Source organism: Corvus cornix, chromosome 19 (assembly GCF_000738735.6).
Source record: "Corvus cornix cornix isolate S_Up_H32 chromosome 19, ASM73873v5, whole genome shotgun sequence".
In the NCBI taxonomy this organism is placed as follows: Eukaryota; Metazoa; Chordata; class Aves; order Passeriformes; family Corvidae; genus Corvus; species Corvus cornix.
Genome location: NC_046348.1, coordinates 7,375,523 through 7,395,732, shown reverse-complemented (window position 1 = coordinate 7,395,732; position 20,210 = coordinate 7,375,523). Strand labels below are relative to the sequence as shown.

At 52.4% G+C, this 20,210-nt stretch overlaps 1 protein-coding gene across 1 annotated transcript; it reads left to right on the top strand.

Annotated features, from left to right (window-relative positions):
• The first annotated feature begins 359 nt into the window (after nt 1-359).
• On the top strand, nt 360-11,842 carry TRARG1 (trafficking regulator of GLUT4 (SLC2A4) 1). The gene is made up of 3 exons (XM_039563038.1): nt 360-827; nt 5,865-5,997; nt 6,529-11,842. The coding sequence occupies exons 1-3, from the start codon at nt 438-440 to the stop codon at nt 6,534-6,536; spliced, it is 531 nt and encodes a 176-aa protein (XP_039418972.1). The 5' UTR covers nt 360-437; the 3' UTR covers nt 6,537-11,842.
• The last annotated feature ends 8,368 nt before the right edge of the window (nt 11,843-20,210 follow it).

The window sequence follows — 20,210 nt, the reverse complement described above, 5'->3', positions numbered from 1 at the left end:
AGGCGGCCCCGAGCCCCGTCGGCACGGGTGGAGCCCGGTTGGGCTGGGCTCTCACGTACCGCTGCAGCGGAGCGGAGCCCGTGGGAGCCCCGGCAAGAGCGGGGGGTCGGTGGGGCGGGACAGAGCCTTGGGCTGGGCCGGGCTGAAGGAGGCGAGGACTCCCCGGCTCTCCCACCGCTCCGCTCCGCCCCGCCGCATCCCCGCCAGCATCCCCGGGGGCCGCGGCGCCGCACGCACCGGGTCGGGCGGAGGCCGAGCGCGGTAAGGGGGTGAGGAAAGGGGGACCGGGGACACCCCGGGGGCGGTCCGCGGCCCCGATCCTGCCCCGGGGGCCGAGCCGGGCTGGCCCCTCCTCCGGCTCGGCCTCCCGCGGGGCGGCGGGCCCCGAGCGCAGAGCGGCGGCGGCGGGGCGCTGCCGGAGCCCGCTCCGCCGGGCCATGGCCAGCACCGGCTCCGCGCCCGGGGGCGCGGGCCCGGGCTCGGGCACGGCGCTGCCCACCCGCTTCCAGGAGACAGAGAAGCTGCTGTCGGCGACAGAGGGCCGGGAGGAGAAGGGCCTCCGCGGCTCCAAATCCTTCACGGCAGCCTTGCCCGGCGAGACGGAGCGCAACGGGCACGGGCTCGGCTACAAGTCGGTGTCGGTCGGGCACCTGGAGGCGCCGCCGCTGTCGCCGTCCCGGCTGAGCCTGGGCAGAGCCTCCTCCACGGCCACCAGCACGGCGGCACCGGAGCAGGGCCGCCCGCGGGACTACCTGGTGCTCGCCATCTTCTCCTGCTTCTGCCCCGTCTGGCCCCTCAACATCGTGGCCCTCGTCTTCTCCATCATGGTGAGTGCGGGACCTGCCGGCCGCACGGACCCGCCCGGTTCGCCCCCGGCTCCCCTCCCGCCGCCGCCGCCCCGACGGCCGCCCCGGAGCTGTCCGCGGTGCTGCACCACCGGCACCGGGGGCGCGGCGGGGCGGGAGGAGCCCGCTCGGCTCCCGCAGCGCTCGGCCGGGCTGTGCCGCCCTGCTCGGCTCCCGCGGCGCGCTCCGGTGCGGGTCCGGGGAGCGCGGGCGGGCGGAGGCGGGCGGGGAGCGGCGCCGAGCCCGGGGCAGCGAGAGGGGAGGCGGCGAGATGGAGATGGAGATGGAAAAGGAGGCGGTGGGATGGAGATGGAGATACGGGGAGGTGGCGGGATGGAGATGGAGATACGGGGGTGGGATTCCAGGGCAAGGCTCCGGGAAGCCCGGTGGCTCCGGGAAGCGCGGTGGCTCCGGGAAGCGCGGTCCCTGCCGCCAGGCAGCGGTCCAGAACGACTCGCCGGGCTTCCCCGGGAAGGAGCTGCGAGGTGAAGCACTGACAAGGGATCTCCCTCCGCCCCTCCTCGCCCAGCCCTGCAACACCGGGGAGACCCTGGCTGGAGGCTGGTGCCTGGCCTCAGGCACTTCAAAGGGACCGGCTGCACCTGCAGCTCTTTAGTTGCCCCGGAGAAGCAATTTTTCTCCATTAAACATCCCCCACACCTCAGCAAATACACCGAGAGCCGAGCAGGGGAGAATGAAGCCAGCCGGCCTCCCACCCATCTCGGGTACAGGTGGCTCAGTCAGCACAGCCCTACAAGCAGAGCCACCCCCTTTTCCATCACACGCTGCTCTCTTGTACACACCCAGCACCTTCAATGCCTTTGATTTGCAACACAGGCAAATCTTTTCTTTGAAAATCAGCTCAGTTACCTGCTTACCACACAGAAATACAGTGAGGGGCACCTGCAGCCAGCACTTCCCCCCAAAACCACCAACGACTTGAAGGCAGGCACGGGCGCTTGCCACAAAAAGCCCTCTAGAGAGACCAATTTCCATTTTGAGGAGGAATCATCGTTTCTGCCAGTGCCAGCTGTCATCTGCGTAGTACAGTTGTGTGGCAGAGCCTGTTTAGGCAGCACACAGGGAAGGCAGCCAGCCTTGTTTGGCTTTGCACTGCAAGGAGAGGGAAAGCAGCTGGGTATTGCATATCCATGGTAATAAACAAGGTCTCTCACGGGGATTTTCCAGCCACATTAGCCTTCATGCAAAATAGATCCTCACACTGTCCCTTGCAGGCATCAGAGCCTCCAGGATGGTGGGGATGTGCCTTGGGCCACATGAGCCCTGTGGAGGAGAAGAGTGGAAAAAGAGCAGGAGTTGGTTAATCCTGCCAGGCAGAGAGGGACCGGGGTGCGGTGACTGTCACACCCAAGGGGAGGCAGGACCAGCAAGGCAGTAAGATTATTTGTTTGCCCTCTGCTTCCAAGGCCACTGGCAGCACTGACCAGGGCACATCCAGAGCTGGGGAAGGCGAGGCAGAAAGTGCATTCAGCTGGGCTTGTTCTCCAGGACAAGGTTTACGGCACATTAATAGCCAGTGCCCATCCTCTGGCCCCTGCACGGTCACCCCTGCACTCCCTGTCCTGTGGTTTAATTAATTTATTACAGCCCTTTCTAGTCCCAGCCCTGCCTGCACCATCACCCCCTCCACACACCCACCTGCCAGCCAGGGACCTCCACACAGCACCAGCAGAGCAGGATGAGGAGTGATCCATGCTTCCTCCCTCCCGGGGGAACCAGGAAACATCTGGCTGGGCCCTCCTGCCAGCAGGAACAGCTCTCAGGGCATGGGTTGATGTTTCTCCTGCTTACAGCAGGGAGGAATTGAGCTCCTGGTGACCCCCAAGGCCCCCCCAGGCTTAGATCTTCTCACAGAGTAAGGCCCAAGTGTGCCTGATCGTGCACAAATCTGAGCAGGAACCAGGTTTTTGTGATTCCCATCACCTGGGGAAACAGGAGGACCTTTCCACAATGTGCTGACATTCCTTTAGCTCTGCAATTGTGCTTTTCTTTCCTGAGTCAAAGCTTTTGCACATGAAAGCTTTTTTTTTTTTTTCTTTTTTTTTTCTGGGTAATAAGCAGTGTCCAGAGAGGAAAGTAAATGAATGCTTTTGAGCTTAGTGTCTCATAAATCATTTTTCAAAAGCTGCTCTCAGATCCCAGCAGGGCCTATGGCCAGAGGTGGAAAAAAACCCTGCTCTACCGCCCCCCAGCCTGTTCCTGCTAATGATGGTTCCATGGAAATGAGTTACCTGGAGGCTTCTCCATGGACTCTTGGATGTGTTTTCCTCACCGAGTGATGATCTGGCTGCTCTAAGGGGTTCAGGTCACTCCCCAAGACAGAGAGTGGGACTGGTGGACACAAGGATGGTGGGTCCATCCTGTGGGATCCATCTCACAGTGCAGGGCAGGGCTGGGTACCATGCACCCCGCTGCATTCCAGCTGTGAATCCTTTCCCCTTCCCACCAAAGTGCAGCCACACTGGGGGAGGAAGCAGAGGAGCCACGTACCAGGGTACAAAACTCCAAACAAATGCAGGGAAGTGAAAAAAATCCAGCCAGAACCACCACATAGTAACATCAAGGGCAGTTCTGCACAGCACTTGGTATCCAAAATAAGTTCTGTCGTTCCCAAAATATGCAGGAGAAGTCAGGTTATCCTCACCCACTTTAAGTGCCACAGTCATCTGGCTCACTCTGGAGTTGACTTATACTTCTCTTGGAATGTTTCCTTCAACACAAACACCAAGTGTCGAGGATTAATGATTTATTCTGAGTAACTGGTGGAAGGCAGCAGAGAGCATCCAAAGCCAGTTCATAAATCGGGAAAGATTGCAGGACAGAGGATGTGATGATTTGTCTTCTCCATCCCTGGGACTAGCCCAGGAAAGTAATTGCCTTCATTTGCAACAAGGCCACTTAGGGAAAAAGCCCATTTTGAGCAGTAAGTGGAAGAGATAGCAGTGGGAAACAGGTAAGATTAATAACTCCTGAGTCACCCAGACTTACCTGGCCCACGGGTGCTGCAGAACAGCACCCACTCCCCAGGTCCTGCAGATTTTCCAGCTCGGGGCTGTACCAGGGAGTCCCTTGGCACTCACACAGTGACTCACTCCCCCTCAAGCCTTTCGGAGATGTTCTGCCTTGGTGAGCCTCGATTAATAAACAAGATGTTAATGTTTTTATGTGGAAAGCAAAACACGGGATTAGTGATACCAGAGAGCTATAATCAACCCGTTCCACACCGATGAATAATATATGTACAGTACCAAAGGCTTGCTAAACACCCCATGCCAGCGCTGATATGCTTCTCATAATTGTTCAGGATAAATGAGCAATAAACACTTCCAGAAGCTGGAGTGATAAATATACTGGATCCCTTAGCCTATATATTTTTCCTATTTCACTGCAATCTAACCCACACCCTGCCAAAATATTACACTGTTTACAAAAAGCAGAGGCTGAAAAACCATCTCCCCAGAGCTGGAGCTGTCAGCGAACAGGGCCGGAATCCTGTCGATCCCTGGGCTCCCGCATCCTCTCCATCTCTCACCACCAACCCATGAGGCTTCATTTTGTCACCTCCTGTTCTGGGATGAAAATAGCTCTTGGCTGCATCCCATCGCTTTCAGAGCGGGTCTGGCAAACCTGCTGGTGAGACCAGGAGGAACAAGGTCCTGAGCTCTGCTGGTGTCACTGGTGGGGACAGCGATGCCCAGGGTGGTTCGTGAGCAGAGCAGGACGTTGGCAGGGGTGCAGTGGGAGCAGCCACCCGCCCTTTTGGGGCTCTGCTGTGTTATTTACGTGGTGACACAAACTAAAACGAGTACATGGGAACCTCCAAAGCTGTGTTTTTCCTATGGAGCAGCTGCCCATACCCAGCCTAGGCTGGGGATGTTTTGGTCACGGTGCTGCCAAGAGGCAGTGGAATTAAAGCAGGACGAATGGGAAATGGGGCAGTAACATCAAGTATTTGTTCAGATTTTCAGCGATGTTTCATGGTTAATGCTGGAGCTGGATGAGGTCTCCCTGCTCTTAATTTTTAAATTTTTTTTTTTAACATGTGGCAGGGGATCCTTTCCAGCACAGCTATTTCTGAGATACACATTTTTTGAAAGGAAACTGGGATTGCTTTAATCCTCTCCCACCTTTAACTGTTTTTAACTAGTACGCTTGGGTTTTTTTAACTGAGAATTTCCCCAGTTTTAGCAGGGAGGAGCTGCCACACAGCACAGGGCTCTGGGAGCTGCTGGCCCCACAGCCTGCCCCACATCCCTCTCTTCTCCTCCAAGGCAGCATGGCTGGAGATGGATAGGGCAGGGCAAGAAGCCCTTAACCCATATTAAAGTGTTAAATACTTCAAAGCAGCCCTAAAGGAGGAATATCTGCTTCAAAGCAGTTAAATCATCAATAAAACCCCATTCCCAGTGAAGTTTAGGGGAGCTTTGCCTGACTCCTCCACTGGATCAAGGCTGCTGGTCTCCCTTCTCCCCCTATCCTACCTTGCTTCTCTTGTCCCTCACTCCAAGCCTTCCCAACCAGGTGAAAACGTCACCAATGGGCCTTAAAACCCCTTACCCACTTTCCCTCCCTCCAAACCCGCTTCCCAATGGGTTTTGTGGGTGGCAGAAGGGCGCTGCACGAATCTGGGGAGGCTTTTTGGTCCGGAGAGCCGGGCTGGTGGCACTTGTGCCGCACAGGCAGCAAGTGCTGATGCACGGTGAGTAATTCCACCACGACTCCTCGCACAGCTGCCCTTCTGCTAAGTGCTGGGTGCTCCCTCAGCCAAGGGCAGGATGCCCAGTGCTCCCTTCCCAGCAGGATCAGGAGGCCCTGCTCTCAGCAGTGGTGCTTCTCCCTCACCAGGAATCCTTCCTTCCAGTATTTTCTGCTCGGGAACCAAGTGATTGCCAACTGGAGGAGCAGGAAAGAAAACGGGTCTCAGTTTGGGGCTCCACAGCCAGGGAGTCACCCCAGAGGTGCTGTCACTCTCAAGGGGCTCTTTCTGTGTCTCTCCAGTCGAGGAACAGCGGCCAGCAAGGGGACACGGACGGAGCCCGGCGGCTCGGACGCATGGCCAGGCTGCTCAGCATCGTCTCCATCGTGCTGGGGACCATCATCATCGTGCTCTACATTTCACTCAGCGTCAGAGGTAACGCTTCCTTCTCCTTCCCCCAGCCCAGCTCCAGCAGGAACCTCACCTGGCTGCCAGATCCAGCCCAGGGGATAGGATAGACCTGCCCCCAATCCACCCCCACCCCATTCCCAGCCTAAGTGCTGCAGGAGGGCACTGACTCCAGGCCGGTTTGGCCATCACCAGCTGCACACACACAGAAAAAACACCTCAGAGAACGGGCTCCTTCCAGTAGAAACACACATTGCCCAAGTGACTGGCATGGAAAGCCCTCCCTGTGCTGTCCAAAGTGCCCTGGTGACCGTACAAGGTCTCCCTGGTGAAAGGTCCTGCCCTGGCAAAGCCCGTGGTGGGTTTAGAAGAGTGAAGTGCTGTAAAAACAGGAGGGTTTCAGGACACAAATCAACCTGCCCAGAAACACAATCCCAAAATGTCTTGCACAGCTCAGGCAAACAGGAACCTCAGAAACACCCAAAGGGCCAGCCAGGAGCATAAGGGGAACATCTGCTGACTGCTGGAAGCTGCCCTGAGCCTCTCTTTCTTTTACAGGTTCCTAGAAGACGTTTCAGCATGCAAATACCTTGAAGAGGAGGAAGACAACTTTCCTTTTGGGGTTTTTACTTTCAGCCTTGCAACAAAACAAAAAATTGTCACAGTGTAGGTGGGCAGCCCTAGCCAGCCTGCTCCGGAGCGCCGTCGGAAGGAACGCATGCTTCAGTTCACCGCCTCTTGGGAATGAGCCTGTACAAGGGATGGGATAAAAATCACCCTGAGAAGGAATGGGAGAGGCCACGCGGAGAGGAGAAGGGGGAAATCCACTACCTCATTCCCCTCCAGCAGAACTCATGGAGTGGGGAGACAACTAAAGTGCAAGAGGAGGAGAGAGTCTCCAGAATGAAGCTGGATTTGGAAGAAAAATACAAGGCGAGAACGGGACGTTTTGAGGAGACCTCCTGAGAATTTTGGCACAAGTCACTGGATTTTTGGGGGGGTTGTTGGTTTTTAAATCGTCAAATTCTCTGTCTCTACAAAAAAAAAACCAGACAAGCAACAAAACAAAACAAAGCTCAAACTGCCATCAGGAGCTGAGAGCTGTTCCACGGAGGAGGAGGGAGAGCAGAGCTGCAGCAGGACCACGGCTCTGCTCCGAACGAAACGCAGCCGCCAGAGCTGGAGGATGTGGTGGGTGCTTTTGTATTTTTGATGAAAAAAAAAAAAGAGACAATGACCATTTGCATGCCTTTGGGAATGTTCTCCATGTCTGTTCCTACGAGCTCTTTTATCACTTAGGGCAGATCTCAGAGCTGGCAGAGCGGGATGTTGCTGCATGAGAACCCCAGGCTCCTCCTTACTCCCATCCCATGGTGGGCTTTTTAATGGAAGGCAAAATAAGGCATTCCCTGTGAACCCACACATCTCTCTGTGCACCCCAAGGGAGGTGAACACCCCTGGCACCGAGACAAGAGCCTGGTTAGTGCCCAGCAGCAGCACCAAGGCACGGAGAGCCCGTTCCACCCACTCCCACCCCAATGTCACGGCACGTCCATCACGCAGAGGCTTCAGCGTGATCCGGCCCCCACCACTGCCAGTGCTCATCTCCCCAACCTTCTGGGGCTTCAGCTTAGGGCCCTTCAGGAGGTTTGCAGGGGCATGGAGGAGTTTTAGACCCCTGCTCCTCTCCTTGCACCCCTCACACAGCTCTCCTGCAGCTCTGAAAATCTCCGGCGTCCCCGGAGCTGCCTGGGGTCAGTTCAGAGTTGTTGTGTTATTTTTTAATGTTTTGTATTTAACAGGAAAACAGACTTTGCTCCCCCCACTCTGTCTGTAGGTAGCATGGGCCCTGTCACGTCTTCCACACCACCCGGCTCCCTCGGCCCATTCCCGTGGGATCCAATCCCCACACGCTCCCTCGAGGCTCCATCCAGCCCCAGCCCTTCTCCTCCCTGCTCACCCCATCCTTGCTGTTGGGAGTTCCTGGGGTCAGCCCTCTACCCACCCACCCAGACTATGCAAAGCTCCATTGCCTGTTGTTTTAGTCAGGCTTGGTGACTTCTGGCCATGTCCACTGGCTCCCTGTTTCCTGAATCCCTCTGATCCAAACTTTGGGGACACACAACCAAGAGCTGCACTCCCCAGCCTTTCTGTTGTCTCCCACTGACAACCTGCGACCTAAAACCACGGACTGACTGAGAAATGTGGTCCTTCAGGGCACTTCTGCTCCCTAACACCAATCTCCTGTAAAACACCCCAAATTTAGACCAAATTCAGTGCTTCCCAGGGCTTGTCTACATGGAGAATCCACCACACACCTTAAGAAACTTCACAGCATGGTAACTGCTTGGCACTGACTCCTTCCCTGGGCTCTGAGTGGGCACATGGGGTTAGCACAGGGTAGGGGTGAAGTGCAAATGCACACTGTAGTTGATCTGTAGTAACTCATGTGCAAAACCACAGGCATGGCTGTGAAAATTCTCCTGTCACCTTTTCGATTGCTCCTCTTTCAAGTGTTTCTTTCCTCGAGATGTTATTTGAATGCAGGGGGTGAGGAAGCCAAATCCCCCAGACACGCTGTCAACATTTTTCTCTCCACCAAAAGGGATTCCAGGGACTCACAGCAATAGCACATCACTACAGCACTTTTTCAGGCTCCATTCCCATCCACCCCTTTGCCAGCACTCCATCACAAACTACTGGCATCTCAAATGGACCAAATCTGCAATTTTTCTTTTGCAATTTATCTTTTGTGAGTTCAGCAAACAGGGACTGCTGAGTGCTGCTGGGTGGGAGCTCCCTCCCCCCTCCTCTGTCCAGGCACTGCATCTTTTCCTCCTGAGCCCTTCAGAAACCCTCCCTTGGATGTCCAAACTTTCATCTTATGGCTGTTGAAATCCCATCAAATTCCCCAAACGTTTCCTTCTTTAACTCTTGGACCCAAAAGCTGCTTGCTGGGGAACATGTGGGGGGTTTTTTTTGGAACTACATAAGGGCAGTGCTGCCTGTCCCTGCATCTCCTGCCCCTTGCCCATGGAGCTGCTGGAATTTGGCTGATGGGAAGAGCCCAGGAAGCTCCTCCTCTGGCAGGAAGAGACCTTTTTCAGGGAAAAGTGCTGGAGGGAGTTATAGGACTTGAGAGAGCCAAGCGTTTATTAAGTAAGAATTTAAATGCTCTTTTATCATTGTACAAAGCCTTTCATCTAAAGTGCTTCCCTGCATCCAAAGGATCAAACCCTGCCACCCCCCACGAGGTGGGTTCACATTACTGCTCTAATTGCAGGGATGGCAAATGCTCAGGCACCAAGCAGCTCCCAAATCAACCCCTTTTCCTCCTCCTCCTTAACAGAACCATGTATGAGCACAGATTTCCTTGGAATCTGTTTTTTATTCAGTGGGATCTAGACAAATTATACCCTGTGGTTCCAAATGGGATCCCTGCAGCTGGAGGAAGGAGGGTGCTCTGTGAGGCAGCTGCAGTGGTCCTTGCCAGGGACAGTCCCAGGCCAGGGCAGCTCAGGGCAGTGGAGGTACCAGGATTCCTCTGGAGCCAGGAGAAGGCAGAAGATTTCCCCCAAAACCCCATGGTGATGATTTGTTTGTGCCTCCTGTCTCACTGGACAGCTCAGGTGATGCTTCTCACCTCACCAGTAAGTGTAACAAAAAAGAAGAACTGAGGCACTTAAATCCCTTTCATTCTAAAATCTTCCTGAATAGATACCACTGTACTGCACACTTGAACTCAGCTTTTTTCCTTATCCTGCATTTAAATCCAGAGGAAGGCCTCGGCAGTTATCCCTGACAAAGGATTTGCTCTGCTTGTAACCTGCCTCTCCAGTGCTGGAGGAATAAAATCTCCAGGGACATCCAGAAAGCCCCTTCTCCCTGCTCCCCCATCAACTTCTCCACACATTTTGCTAAGTTTTTGCCACTTTGCTCTCCCCATCCCCCACGGTTTTATCCCAGCTCAGCTGCCTCTTTGGCCCTTTTTGGATGGGATTTGCTCATATTTGTGAAGGAGGAGGTTGCAGAGCCCCCAGCCCTCGGCACACACCTCACCTGTGCTGTGTTACAGGGAGGTTGATGATGGCTGAGCTTCACCCTGAGGCCACCAGGCTCAGTCACTCCTTTGACTGCATCCACCAGGGAACTCTCCTTAACTCGGCTTGTAGCACACAGGGGGGCAATCACAAAAACTGGGTCGTGAGACCTTTCCTCTCCATCCCCACCAAGCAGCCCTGTTTCTTATCCCCCAGCTCTTTGCCAACTGCTGCAGCCTCCTCTGAGCACACACGTCAGAGTTCTCCGTGTTTGCCACTAAAACAGTCCCGAAATCCTCGGGGTCTGGCCAACTTCTCCCCCCTGGTGAAGGAAAGGTGAGAGCACGGTGACAATCCAGCCCTACCTGCCAGGGAAGATGAGCTGGTAGGAGGAGAGCTCGCTGAAGGGATGGAGAAGGTGGGAAATGTCTCTAAATGTAAGCTGGAGTAGGAGTTACGATCGACAAGTGCGAGGTCCTGGTGGGATATAAATACATGGGAAGGAGCCTCTGAGCAGAGCACAGGGCTGGTGGCACCTCTCTGCCACTGCTGTCCCTGGGCTGCTTTCCCAGGATTTGGGGCAGAGCTGAGCTCTGTGGGGTGGCACAGAAGGGCTGCTGGCTGCATCAAGGCTGGATTGAAGCTTTAAGCTGCACCAGCAACAAACTTGGCTTGGTTTTGTACCAGCTCCTGGTAGGATGCAGTGAGCAAGGGTCAGGAAAGGTGTGGCACGAGTCACTGGGTCACTGCTCCACGCTGGGGCCGCCTGCAGAGACCAAAGGGATCTGAGCACAGCCAGAGGAGAGAAAGCCACCCAAGGATTTCAAAGCTTGCCGTGTTAAGGATGGGTTTGCTATTTCTGGTTGGCATTTCACCCCGTTCCAGTTTACCCCTCTCTCCCTGCTCTTCGCCAGTTTTGCCATGCTGTCCCCTCAGCATTCCTCCCCCCGGAACATTCCTGAGTCCCACGGCTCGTTCCTCCCATCCTCTGCCTCTCCTTCAACCCAGACAGGTCTTGCTGCAATGAGATCTCATCTCTGGGCTCTGTTGGAAGGGGTTAGAGAGGGCAGGGAACCTCTGCCCCGGCTCCCTGCAGGCTCCAGCACGTGGTACCCGACCTTCCCCTCACAGATTTCTCCATGTAGACAAGGGGAGCAGATCCTGCCTTTTATATAAAATGAAATCTCCATTTCCATTCATCCTGAGCCCAGGGAGAGGCTGCAGAAAGGCACCCACTGGGCTGGCCCCACCCTTGCCCTGTCGCCTTGGTATTTGTCACAGAACCACGGCCAGGGTTGCACTGTCAAGCTGAAATAATTCAGATTTAAGCTCGTTTTTCTTTCAGTATACAGCCTTTAATTTTGGCAAAAAACAGTTAGGTTTGGACTGAAAAACTCCCCTGCTTGGGCACAAGCCAAGGGGGTGTGGGGAGGGGGGAAAGCAGCCTTTTCAAAGTGGGAATATTTGTAAAGCATTTGCTGACACCAGTAGGTAGCAAAATTCCAACCTATAAATACCCATCCAGGATAAGAAACATCAGAAAGGGAACGTGTGCAGGATTCACCAAGGCAACCCTGAGACCAGCTGGGAGCCCAGGTTGGAAGGTGCCAGGACTTGATCCTTGGCATGGCAGTGCAGGGTCCATCCCCCCACTGGGAGAGCCACAGCTCACACACAGCATGCACACACCAGGAATTGCAGCTGGGTGCTTCTCTTTGCTGACAAATGTTTCTTTTTCTGCAGGATGGTATGGTATATCTTATATACTTTCTTTGTATTTCTTGGCATGAGAAAAAAAAAAATTAAAATGTAACATGCATGGTCAAAGCTGAGCTGGTTTCTTCTGTCTAAATGAGGGGGAAAAAAATTATCCAAGCTACTCATTCAGCGATTGCTTCACACTCTGAGAGCAACTGGTTGGTATTTTGGGTGCAGTGGGTTGCAAATAATATGTACAGGCAAAGAGTAAAGGAAACAGCTCAAGTCAGAGCAGGGAGAGGTGCAGACAGAGCAGCCTCGTGCTGGTTTTTACCCAAAACACTGGCTGTAGCCTTCCCAGGAGTTTTTCCAACCAGACTGGCAGGCTGCTGACCCTGTCACACCCACCAGGGTTTATCTGTGTGTGGTTGATCAGTCAAGGCTACTGATCCTCACTGAAGCTGAGGTGCACAACCACTTCGTTCAGCTGAATCCTCTCACTGCCCATCCCTGGCATCCTCTGGGAATGAGTGGCAGCACAGCTGCCAACCCAGCCCAGCCTGGAGAGAAGACCTGCCAAGCCTGCAGGATGAATTGGTTGTCCCACACAGCAAACTCTGAGTCTGGCCAGGCTCCAGTGCAGGGTAGGACTTGCAGGAGGTGGCACAGTCCCACAGCTTCCCCAGGACAGCTCCTTCCCTCTCCCAGCAAAGGAGGCAGTGCCACCACCACCAGCAAGGCTCAAAACTGAGCCTTCCAGGCCCCTGGTATCAGACACAGCACTTCCATCCCCGTGTGTGATGGAAGAAGACAGAGGTAAATTCTGCAGCGTCATTCAGCAACAAATGGACTTCATGGCCCTGCCTGGAGCACATCCTGCTGGGATTCCCTCCCAGGCAGGGCCAGGTCCTTCCCACCAGAGCAGCCACAGGGACCTTGGAGGGCTGAGCCACCAGCACGAGGGGTCTGGACTCTCCTCCCTGACAGAAACACCAAATAACTCATCAGCAAACGCTGCAGTGGAGCAGATCCAGCTGCTGGCCTTGCTGTGGGCACTTTTAGGAAGCGGTCACAGGCAGAGGGTGAGCAGCCCCACCCCTGGGATCCAACCCCAAGCTCCTCTGCTGGGACCATCTTTGGCCTGCCTTTTATTTTCACTCTGACAAACGCCTCTTGCCCTTTCTTAAGGATACAAGCTGTAGGGTTTTAGGGCATTGAAAATTGAATAATCAGCAAAAGCCTCACAGGTACTCAAAGCCAGAGAGGATGGAGATTAAATGTTTGTGAGCTCAGGAAAAACAGAGTTGTTATCCTCACAAGCATCTCAGAAACTGATCAAAGGACCAGGAATTAGTTCTTCTAGATCAGCTGCTGCCTACAACACAAAGACCAGCCCTTAAAAGCCAGGCTCAACATTGGATCTGTCCCTCAGGCTTCCTGTAGATCAGGCACCAACCATTCCCCAGGGAGACAGAGCTGCTCCACAGCCTCCAACACACCAGCATCGTGCTCAGCCTTCCTGTTCACCCCACAGCCCTTCTCTGGCACTGCATTATTCCCCTTCCCAGCTCTGCAGCTCACTCGGGCATTTTTAACAAATTAAGCCCATTTCTTTGGTGCATCCATTCCCCGTTGCTTTGAGAATTGCAAGTCTAATTAGATCTGCTGGTTCGTCCTCCTAAACACCCTCCCCTTGTAATGCCACCTAAATCAGTGCTCTTGATGTTCAGCTTCACATCCCAGGGCTCAGAAAGCAGCTGCTCAAACCTCTATGAGCCATCAGCCAGGGTTAATTACTCACAGCAATGCAGGTCCAAGCTGACACCACACTACAGCTACTCCCATTTTACACCAAGGCTGGGGTCACACAAAGCCTCTGCTGCTCAGCCACAGCATCTCCCCACTGCCTCTGCTCACCCAGCAGAGTCAGAGGCATCACTGTCTGCACTTTTGGCAGCACAGCTGGGATTACAGGGCGGGTCTGAAGAGCTGCATTTATTTGTCCTGATGGGAGACACAAAATGCAGGTGTTTAGAAGGTCCAGTGTAACTCACTCCCCATGATTCAGCACAGCAAAGAGGGTTGGGGCTGGTGGTACCTGTGTGCAACAAAAAGCATGGAGGCATCTTGGAGGGGAGAACTTGGAAGGAACAGATGCCATTTGCATCCCAGCACAGGATGTCTGAGGCTGCTTTAAACCATCTTCAGCCTTCTTCCTGCATTGCCTAAAGAATTCAGCAAGTCAGAAGACCGAGCTGAAAAAAAAGCAACGGCTTTGTCCTGGAGGCGAAGGAGGAGGAGGAGGAGGAGGATTTGAATCACATAAAAACCCCCACGCCGTGGAGAGATTCCCCTTCATGGCGAGATTCCCCCTGGAGCATCCTGACCATGTCACCCTGCAGCCGGGCAGATGCAATCCCAGGCTTCAAAGGCCGCCGCCGCCAGCCCGGGCTCTGATGTTTCACTGAAGGCGAGGCAGTGCCAAGTGCTTCAGCTCCTGTTTTATTAATACCCTGCTCTGATGGGCTCATGTATAATAGATTCACACAGGAACAGCAAGAGGTTTACATCCAATTTCCACATTGCATACGTTCCCTGCTCAGCGTTATGGGCTCTCCCTTCATCTCCCAGTGTTTGTCTTCACCGATGAATTTGCATGAGTTTGGGGTTCAGGCAAAGGATAAAAAGTTGGCCACCAGTTCCTCTACTGGTTTCCATGACTTTGCTCCAGTCAGGAGCTAGGAATTAAAAGCGCAGGGAGAACATTTCCATTTTCTCTCTGGCTCCTAATGCTGGCTGCTGTTGAGAGTGAGCAGCTCAGGGATTCCTTGGTCTCTCTCAAAGCCTCTCAGGAAGTCATTTGGGAGGTGATGGAGCTGGAGCCCTGGGCTCAGCGGCCACAGCAGGAGAGCTCAGGGCTGCTGAGGTGCAGAGAGACCTTGTGATGAGCAGCACATGAACATCCTGGCTCTGGTGTGCAGAGTTGCAGCCCCCAGCATTAGGCCAAAAAAGAACAGATTGCACCCCAAATTCTCCCTGCTCACAGAACGGGGATCTGTGGGTTGGCAATGCACAAATTCTTAGCTGCAGAGATTCAAAAAAGGTGAAATTTGGGTGCATCGTGGACATCTTCAAAATCTGAAGCAGCTCACCAAACACACTCCTGGTACACAACAGTAAAACAGCAGAGAAAAAATGAATTTGTCTTTGTGAGGGTGCTGAAAGGCTCCATCTTCCTATTTTCCTAGCCAGATCCAGCCTCCCCTCTTTGCAGACAGGAGCTGTTCTGCAGCTCTGCACCTTGCATCCAGCTCAAAGCTGTCGCTGCTCCCCTGCAAACGCAGCAGGAGTGACACGGCCACAGCTCCCACATCCCCACAGAGACCTTGGATCAGGAGTACAGCTCATCATGGAATCAGCGAGGCTGGAAAATGCCCCCAAGATCATCCAAGCCAGCACTGCCATGCTCACCGCTAAAGCATGCCCCCAGGTGCCACATCCATGTGCCTTTGAATGCTCCCAGGGATGGGGATTCCACATGATCCCACATGGTGGATGTTTCTATCACGTCTCAGAGTGATTTTTCAGTCAGGCAAGACATGTTTGATAGACTTGGCACAAGCTTGGGTTAGGTGGTGAGGATTTAGGATTTATGTGTCGGAGGAGAGCCTGGCGTGCCCAGGTAAGTGGGAATTGCACCAGCAGATCTGCTTTAAATGAGGACTTTTGCTTTATGGTGGTTATTGGTGGGTTCTTCAGAAGATGAAACATCTTAGAACACCTGAAATAGAGAAATGGGGATTTCTCCATGAGCTCAGCTACCTCGTTTACGGGCTAAAAAAACCCAACCAACTGACGACTGCTGGCCCTCATTGTTTCCAGCTTAGCTGTGATGTGAGATGCTATTCTTGGTCAAGAGCTGCCAATGCTTCTGAAGCTTGTGAAGTTGTTTGCTTTAATAGCACACAGCGTGAAACAAAGCAAAGGCTTCCCAGCAAAATGCCTCCTTCTGCTGAGCTCTCTGCACCTCGCTGCCTCCTGGAAATGTTTAATTACAGGCTGCAGATTCCAAAGCGTTTTCTTCCAATTATTTGATCTCAGGTATAATTTCATAAAACCCATGTTTTAGCCTCCTTCCCAGCAAGGATCAATGCAGATGGATCATTTCACCAGCTCCAGATGGGGAGAAAAACAACCCAGTCCCTCACACCCTGCAGTGTCATTCCTCACTGGTCTGAAGCACCCGGCGCAGGTACACAGCAAACGGCGATCAAACAAAAGGAGCTCCTGCCTTTAAAGCAATGCTCTGCTTTTACCTTGATGTTTGACTGCAAAACAGAGTGGGTATAAGCTGAATTGTCCCAAAAAATGAGTTAACAGCTCTTCCTCCCCTGCCCAGAACCCCCAGCCCTCACCTCCCAGAGGCACCACAACTGCAGAAGGAACTTGGCTGCGGAGTTAAGGAACAGCATTTCCCGAGGAAGAGTGGGAGAGGCTCGTTCCCCTGGGATGTGGTTGTGGTTAGAGTGGAGGATGCTGGTGGCAGTGCAGGATGGCCAACACGTGCCTGCCTGCCATGGCAAAGCTGACTCCAGGAGCTCAGGTTTTCCAAGACCAAACAGACACAAGCACCAGAGTGAATGAAAAAGGATCCGAATACCAAAACCCCCACGGTAGAATCCCTCCTCTCCCTCATTTGCTCTCCCAGAGTGGCACAACTCAATCTGAAGTCACCCTGAACTATTACAAGAATTGATCACTCCCCATTATTTGTTGGTTTTTATTTTAAAACATTTTTGTCTAAGCCACAGCGTAGGCTTGGAAATTATTTACATTTCCTGAAATGTTTGGAAACACAGGAAGAGCTGGCCAGCAGATCCTGCTCTAAGGAACACACAACCTGAAGGTGCAATTGTTGCCCAGTACAAAGACCTATTTATGTAGAGAGGGCAGACACACACCAGGAATGGTCCCTGCTGGAGCCCGAGCCCCCTCCTGCCTCTTTCCAAACTTATTTCTTTACATAAGCAGTGCATGCTTTTATAGACCTGAGTCACAAACCTCCCCACCTCAGTAATATTTTGAAGTAAATTTAGCACTGGTGATACATGCCTGACCTAGAGGGAACTGCATTTATAGCACAGCAGGGAAATATCCACATATTCCCCCCTCCTGCACTTGGGTGTTGTCCCACATCAAGGCTGAGCAAGCCTCAGGATGATTCCAGCCTCCCCTGACACTGAAAGCGGGGGACACTCACAGGACCCCACCAGGTTCCCACCAGTCTCCAGTGGGGACAAGGTCCTTGCATGGTCCAGTTGCTTTTTAATGTAATAAATTGTGGTTTGTGTGTTAAAGCTGGGCCTGACAGCACCACCTGATCAGCACTTTCCCAGCTACTCACGATTTCCTTTTACACCTGCAACGTTCCTGAGCGTCCTGCAGAGTCTTTAGAAAAGGCTCCCTTAAAAATCTGACGTTTCAGCAGCATTTCACCCTGGAAGAAGCCAGCTCAGCACAGGTCTGGAGCCGGAGGGCTCTGTAGCAGATGACATGCCCAGGCACAGGTAGCAGCAAACATCTTGGGGAAGTTTCCACTGTACAGCTGGCAGCTCAATGGGGCTCTGCAACCTGCAGAGAGGAGCTTCTATTTTCAGTGCAGCTTTAGAAAGGCAAAAGATGAAGAATACTGTCCCCACTTCCAAGAACTCTGCATCAGACGGATGGGTATGGGCAAGGGAGATAAGAAAAGAAACAAACCATCGAAACCCTCCCTGTTTACAGCATTTGTGGGAGAGCCCCACACTGTGCTCGTGCACCTGAAAGGTTATCAGTGAATTTCCTTCAGGTTTGGCTTTGATTGATAAGCTTCAAGTCACCCTGGACAACCCTTCTGGACTTCAAAGAATGGATTTTTTAAAAACAAACGAAAATTATGAAAGCAAAAATAAATTCACGTGTCTGAAATGTGTACGTGAAGCCAAACACCCAGGAAGGAAGGGAGGAGAATTGGATGGGCAGTGCAGTGAGCAGACAAAGCAACACAAGATGTAAGATCTGAACAGCCACGATTGCAGGAGACCTCTCAAAATCACACCACTGGCTGGCAGAGGGACCACAGGGTGCCAAAATCAAGACAAGCAGAGAACAACCCACAATGAGAGAATGGCAAATGCTGTTCCAGGGGCGCAGAGGCTCTGATTTACAGCCAGGCTCCTCCTGCCTTACTCGCAGTGCTCTGGAATCTGGGTTAGCAAAGCCTGCGGGTCCCATTAGGAACAAAGAACACGGGAAGGGCTGCGACAGGCGAGGATGGAGAGAGGGAAGAGCTGCAGCACACGCTCCAGCGGCCCCAGCAGCTTGGGAAGAAGGTGACAGCAGGCTCCGAGTGCTTAATGAGCACAGCCCAGCTGCCAAGGCACGGGCGCTGGCAGCACAGCTTTTCTACCTGGAGATGGTGGCTAAAAGGCTGGCATTCAGGAAACGGGAACAATACCAACTGTAAACATTGAGGCTTTCTATTAAAACACTCAAAAATCAAGTTCACGGCGCTGTACACCGCCCACGTTCAGCGAAAGGGAGGAAACAAAGACACTCCTGTCTCTCTGTGTGAATTTCTAATGGAGAGCTCAGCTCCCTTTCAGCAGGAAATCTGCTCGTGGAATGGCACCGGGGCTGAGGGAGCAGAGCACGGCTCATCCATAATGCAGGAACACCCACTGCGCCGGAGCCTGTCAGGAAGGACAGCACTTCTCAATATGAACAACAGTACTCTGGGAGGCGGATGGTTAAAAATATATACCCTATGCCTGTGCCACTATAAATTATTGACTGTACAGGGAGCTGGAAAAAAGGATTCAGTGCCATTAATAATTTATTTTCTAATCCAAACGAAGATGGAATTTTATGCACCACTTATTACCAGCGCCACAACTGGAAAAACTCACTGCACTTCCCACTATCTGAAACCAGAACTGCCTTTCCATTTTCAAAAGTTTTTTTGAAGTTTCTCCTTTAGCTTGAGATATACAGTCAAAGCCTTCCCTTGAGAGAGCATCTGGTCACTCCTGAATATTTAGTAGGCATTAAGGATACAGAGATGTATCTCTGCTTTAAAGCAGAGTTTCCAGGCACAGCACGACAGCTCTGCGAGGAGGAATCCCTCTCTTCCCTCCCAGCCTCACGCACACAGACATGTATCACGCTGCCAGGCAGCTCTGCTGGTTTGAGAATACAAATTTGGAGTGGCATTGAAAGATTTAGCATCAACTGCAAAGTACCAGGTACAGGTGGATCCTTCAGGCATGACACTGCCTGGCTGGAACACCTGAGGGAGGTGGACCAGACCACAGTGGTGCTGGAGAGCTACAGGGTAACAGAGCCCTGTCTGTCCTGAAGACAGAAATTCAGAGAAAGATTCTCCTTTTTAACACTTACCTCTAAAGAAAACCAGCCTTGTTCCACCTGGTGAAGAACAGCAGGAAAAAAAAGACCACAATTTAATCAGCCCCCTCCCAGACAGGAGATGAGTCCAGGACTGCACACACAGGCAGGAGGAACACATTCCATCAAACCATTTTAGGTCAGGAAATGCTCCATCACACCTGATATTTGATACAAAATGAGAATACACTGATCTGTGTGTTCAGGGACAATTCCAAAGTGATGAAATGAATCCTCTCTGCATATTCCCTGAAGTTTAGGTAAGCAATGATTGTCAAGGGGAGAAAGAACCAAGCACCTTGCTTAGAATTCTAATTTATTATTAAATTACATATCAAAGCCTTTTTATTTTTTAATACATACAGAGAATGCACAATAGGTGAGAACAAAAATAATTACAGTTACAATAGAAGTTTCAAGAATGTATATGAAAAGAAAAAAAAATCAGAAAGTGCAATCAGAAACTCATTTACAAGGTCTGGGATGTTTTGTGAGAAAGGGCTTTGTTTTGGGTGTAGCGTGTTTATTTAACTGCTTTCCTCACTCAGTGCCACACAGACCAACAGCTGCTTCTGTACTCAGAACTAAAACATCACCACTGGTTCAAATGTGCAGTGACAGGAGAGGTGCAGGGCACAGAGGGGACTCACAGATATCACCTAGGACATGGCTCAGTTTGTATCTCAGTGCAGTTTCCTGTCCTGCACATTTCATAATCCAATTTTGTTATAAGGAGTTTCAGAATCACTTCCTCCTTCAGCACTGACAGCTGTTACCTCTCCTTCCTGTCTCAAATGAAAGCTTTGGGACAAAACCAGTAAAAATAGGAAAAGGTTGTGCCTCAAGTGATCTTGGGAAACAAGCTGCTACATTTAGAGAGTTAAAACTCTCATTTAGTCATGACTAAATGAGCTGCACCATCAGGAGTGGTGGAGCAGCCTCGGCTCTCTGTGCAGCAGTTTTGGGAAAGCAGCACCTCAGGGGAAACAGCCCTGGAGAACAAGCTGTGAACAATTCATCTGACACTTTCATATCTCCTAAAAATCTACTTTTGCTCTT

Bases quoted from the DNA above. Each gene is read 5' to 3' on its own strand.
- TRARG1 (XM_039563038.1), top strand. From the start codon at position 438: ATGGCCAGCACCGGCTCCGCGCCCGGGGGCGCGGGCCCGGGCTCGGGC. The intron at 828-5,864 runs GTGAGTGCGGGA...GTGTCTCTCCAG, and splicing joins CCCTCGTCTTCTCCATCATG to TCGAGGAACAGCGGCCAGCA.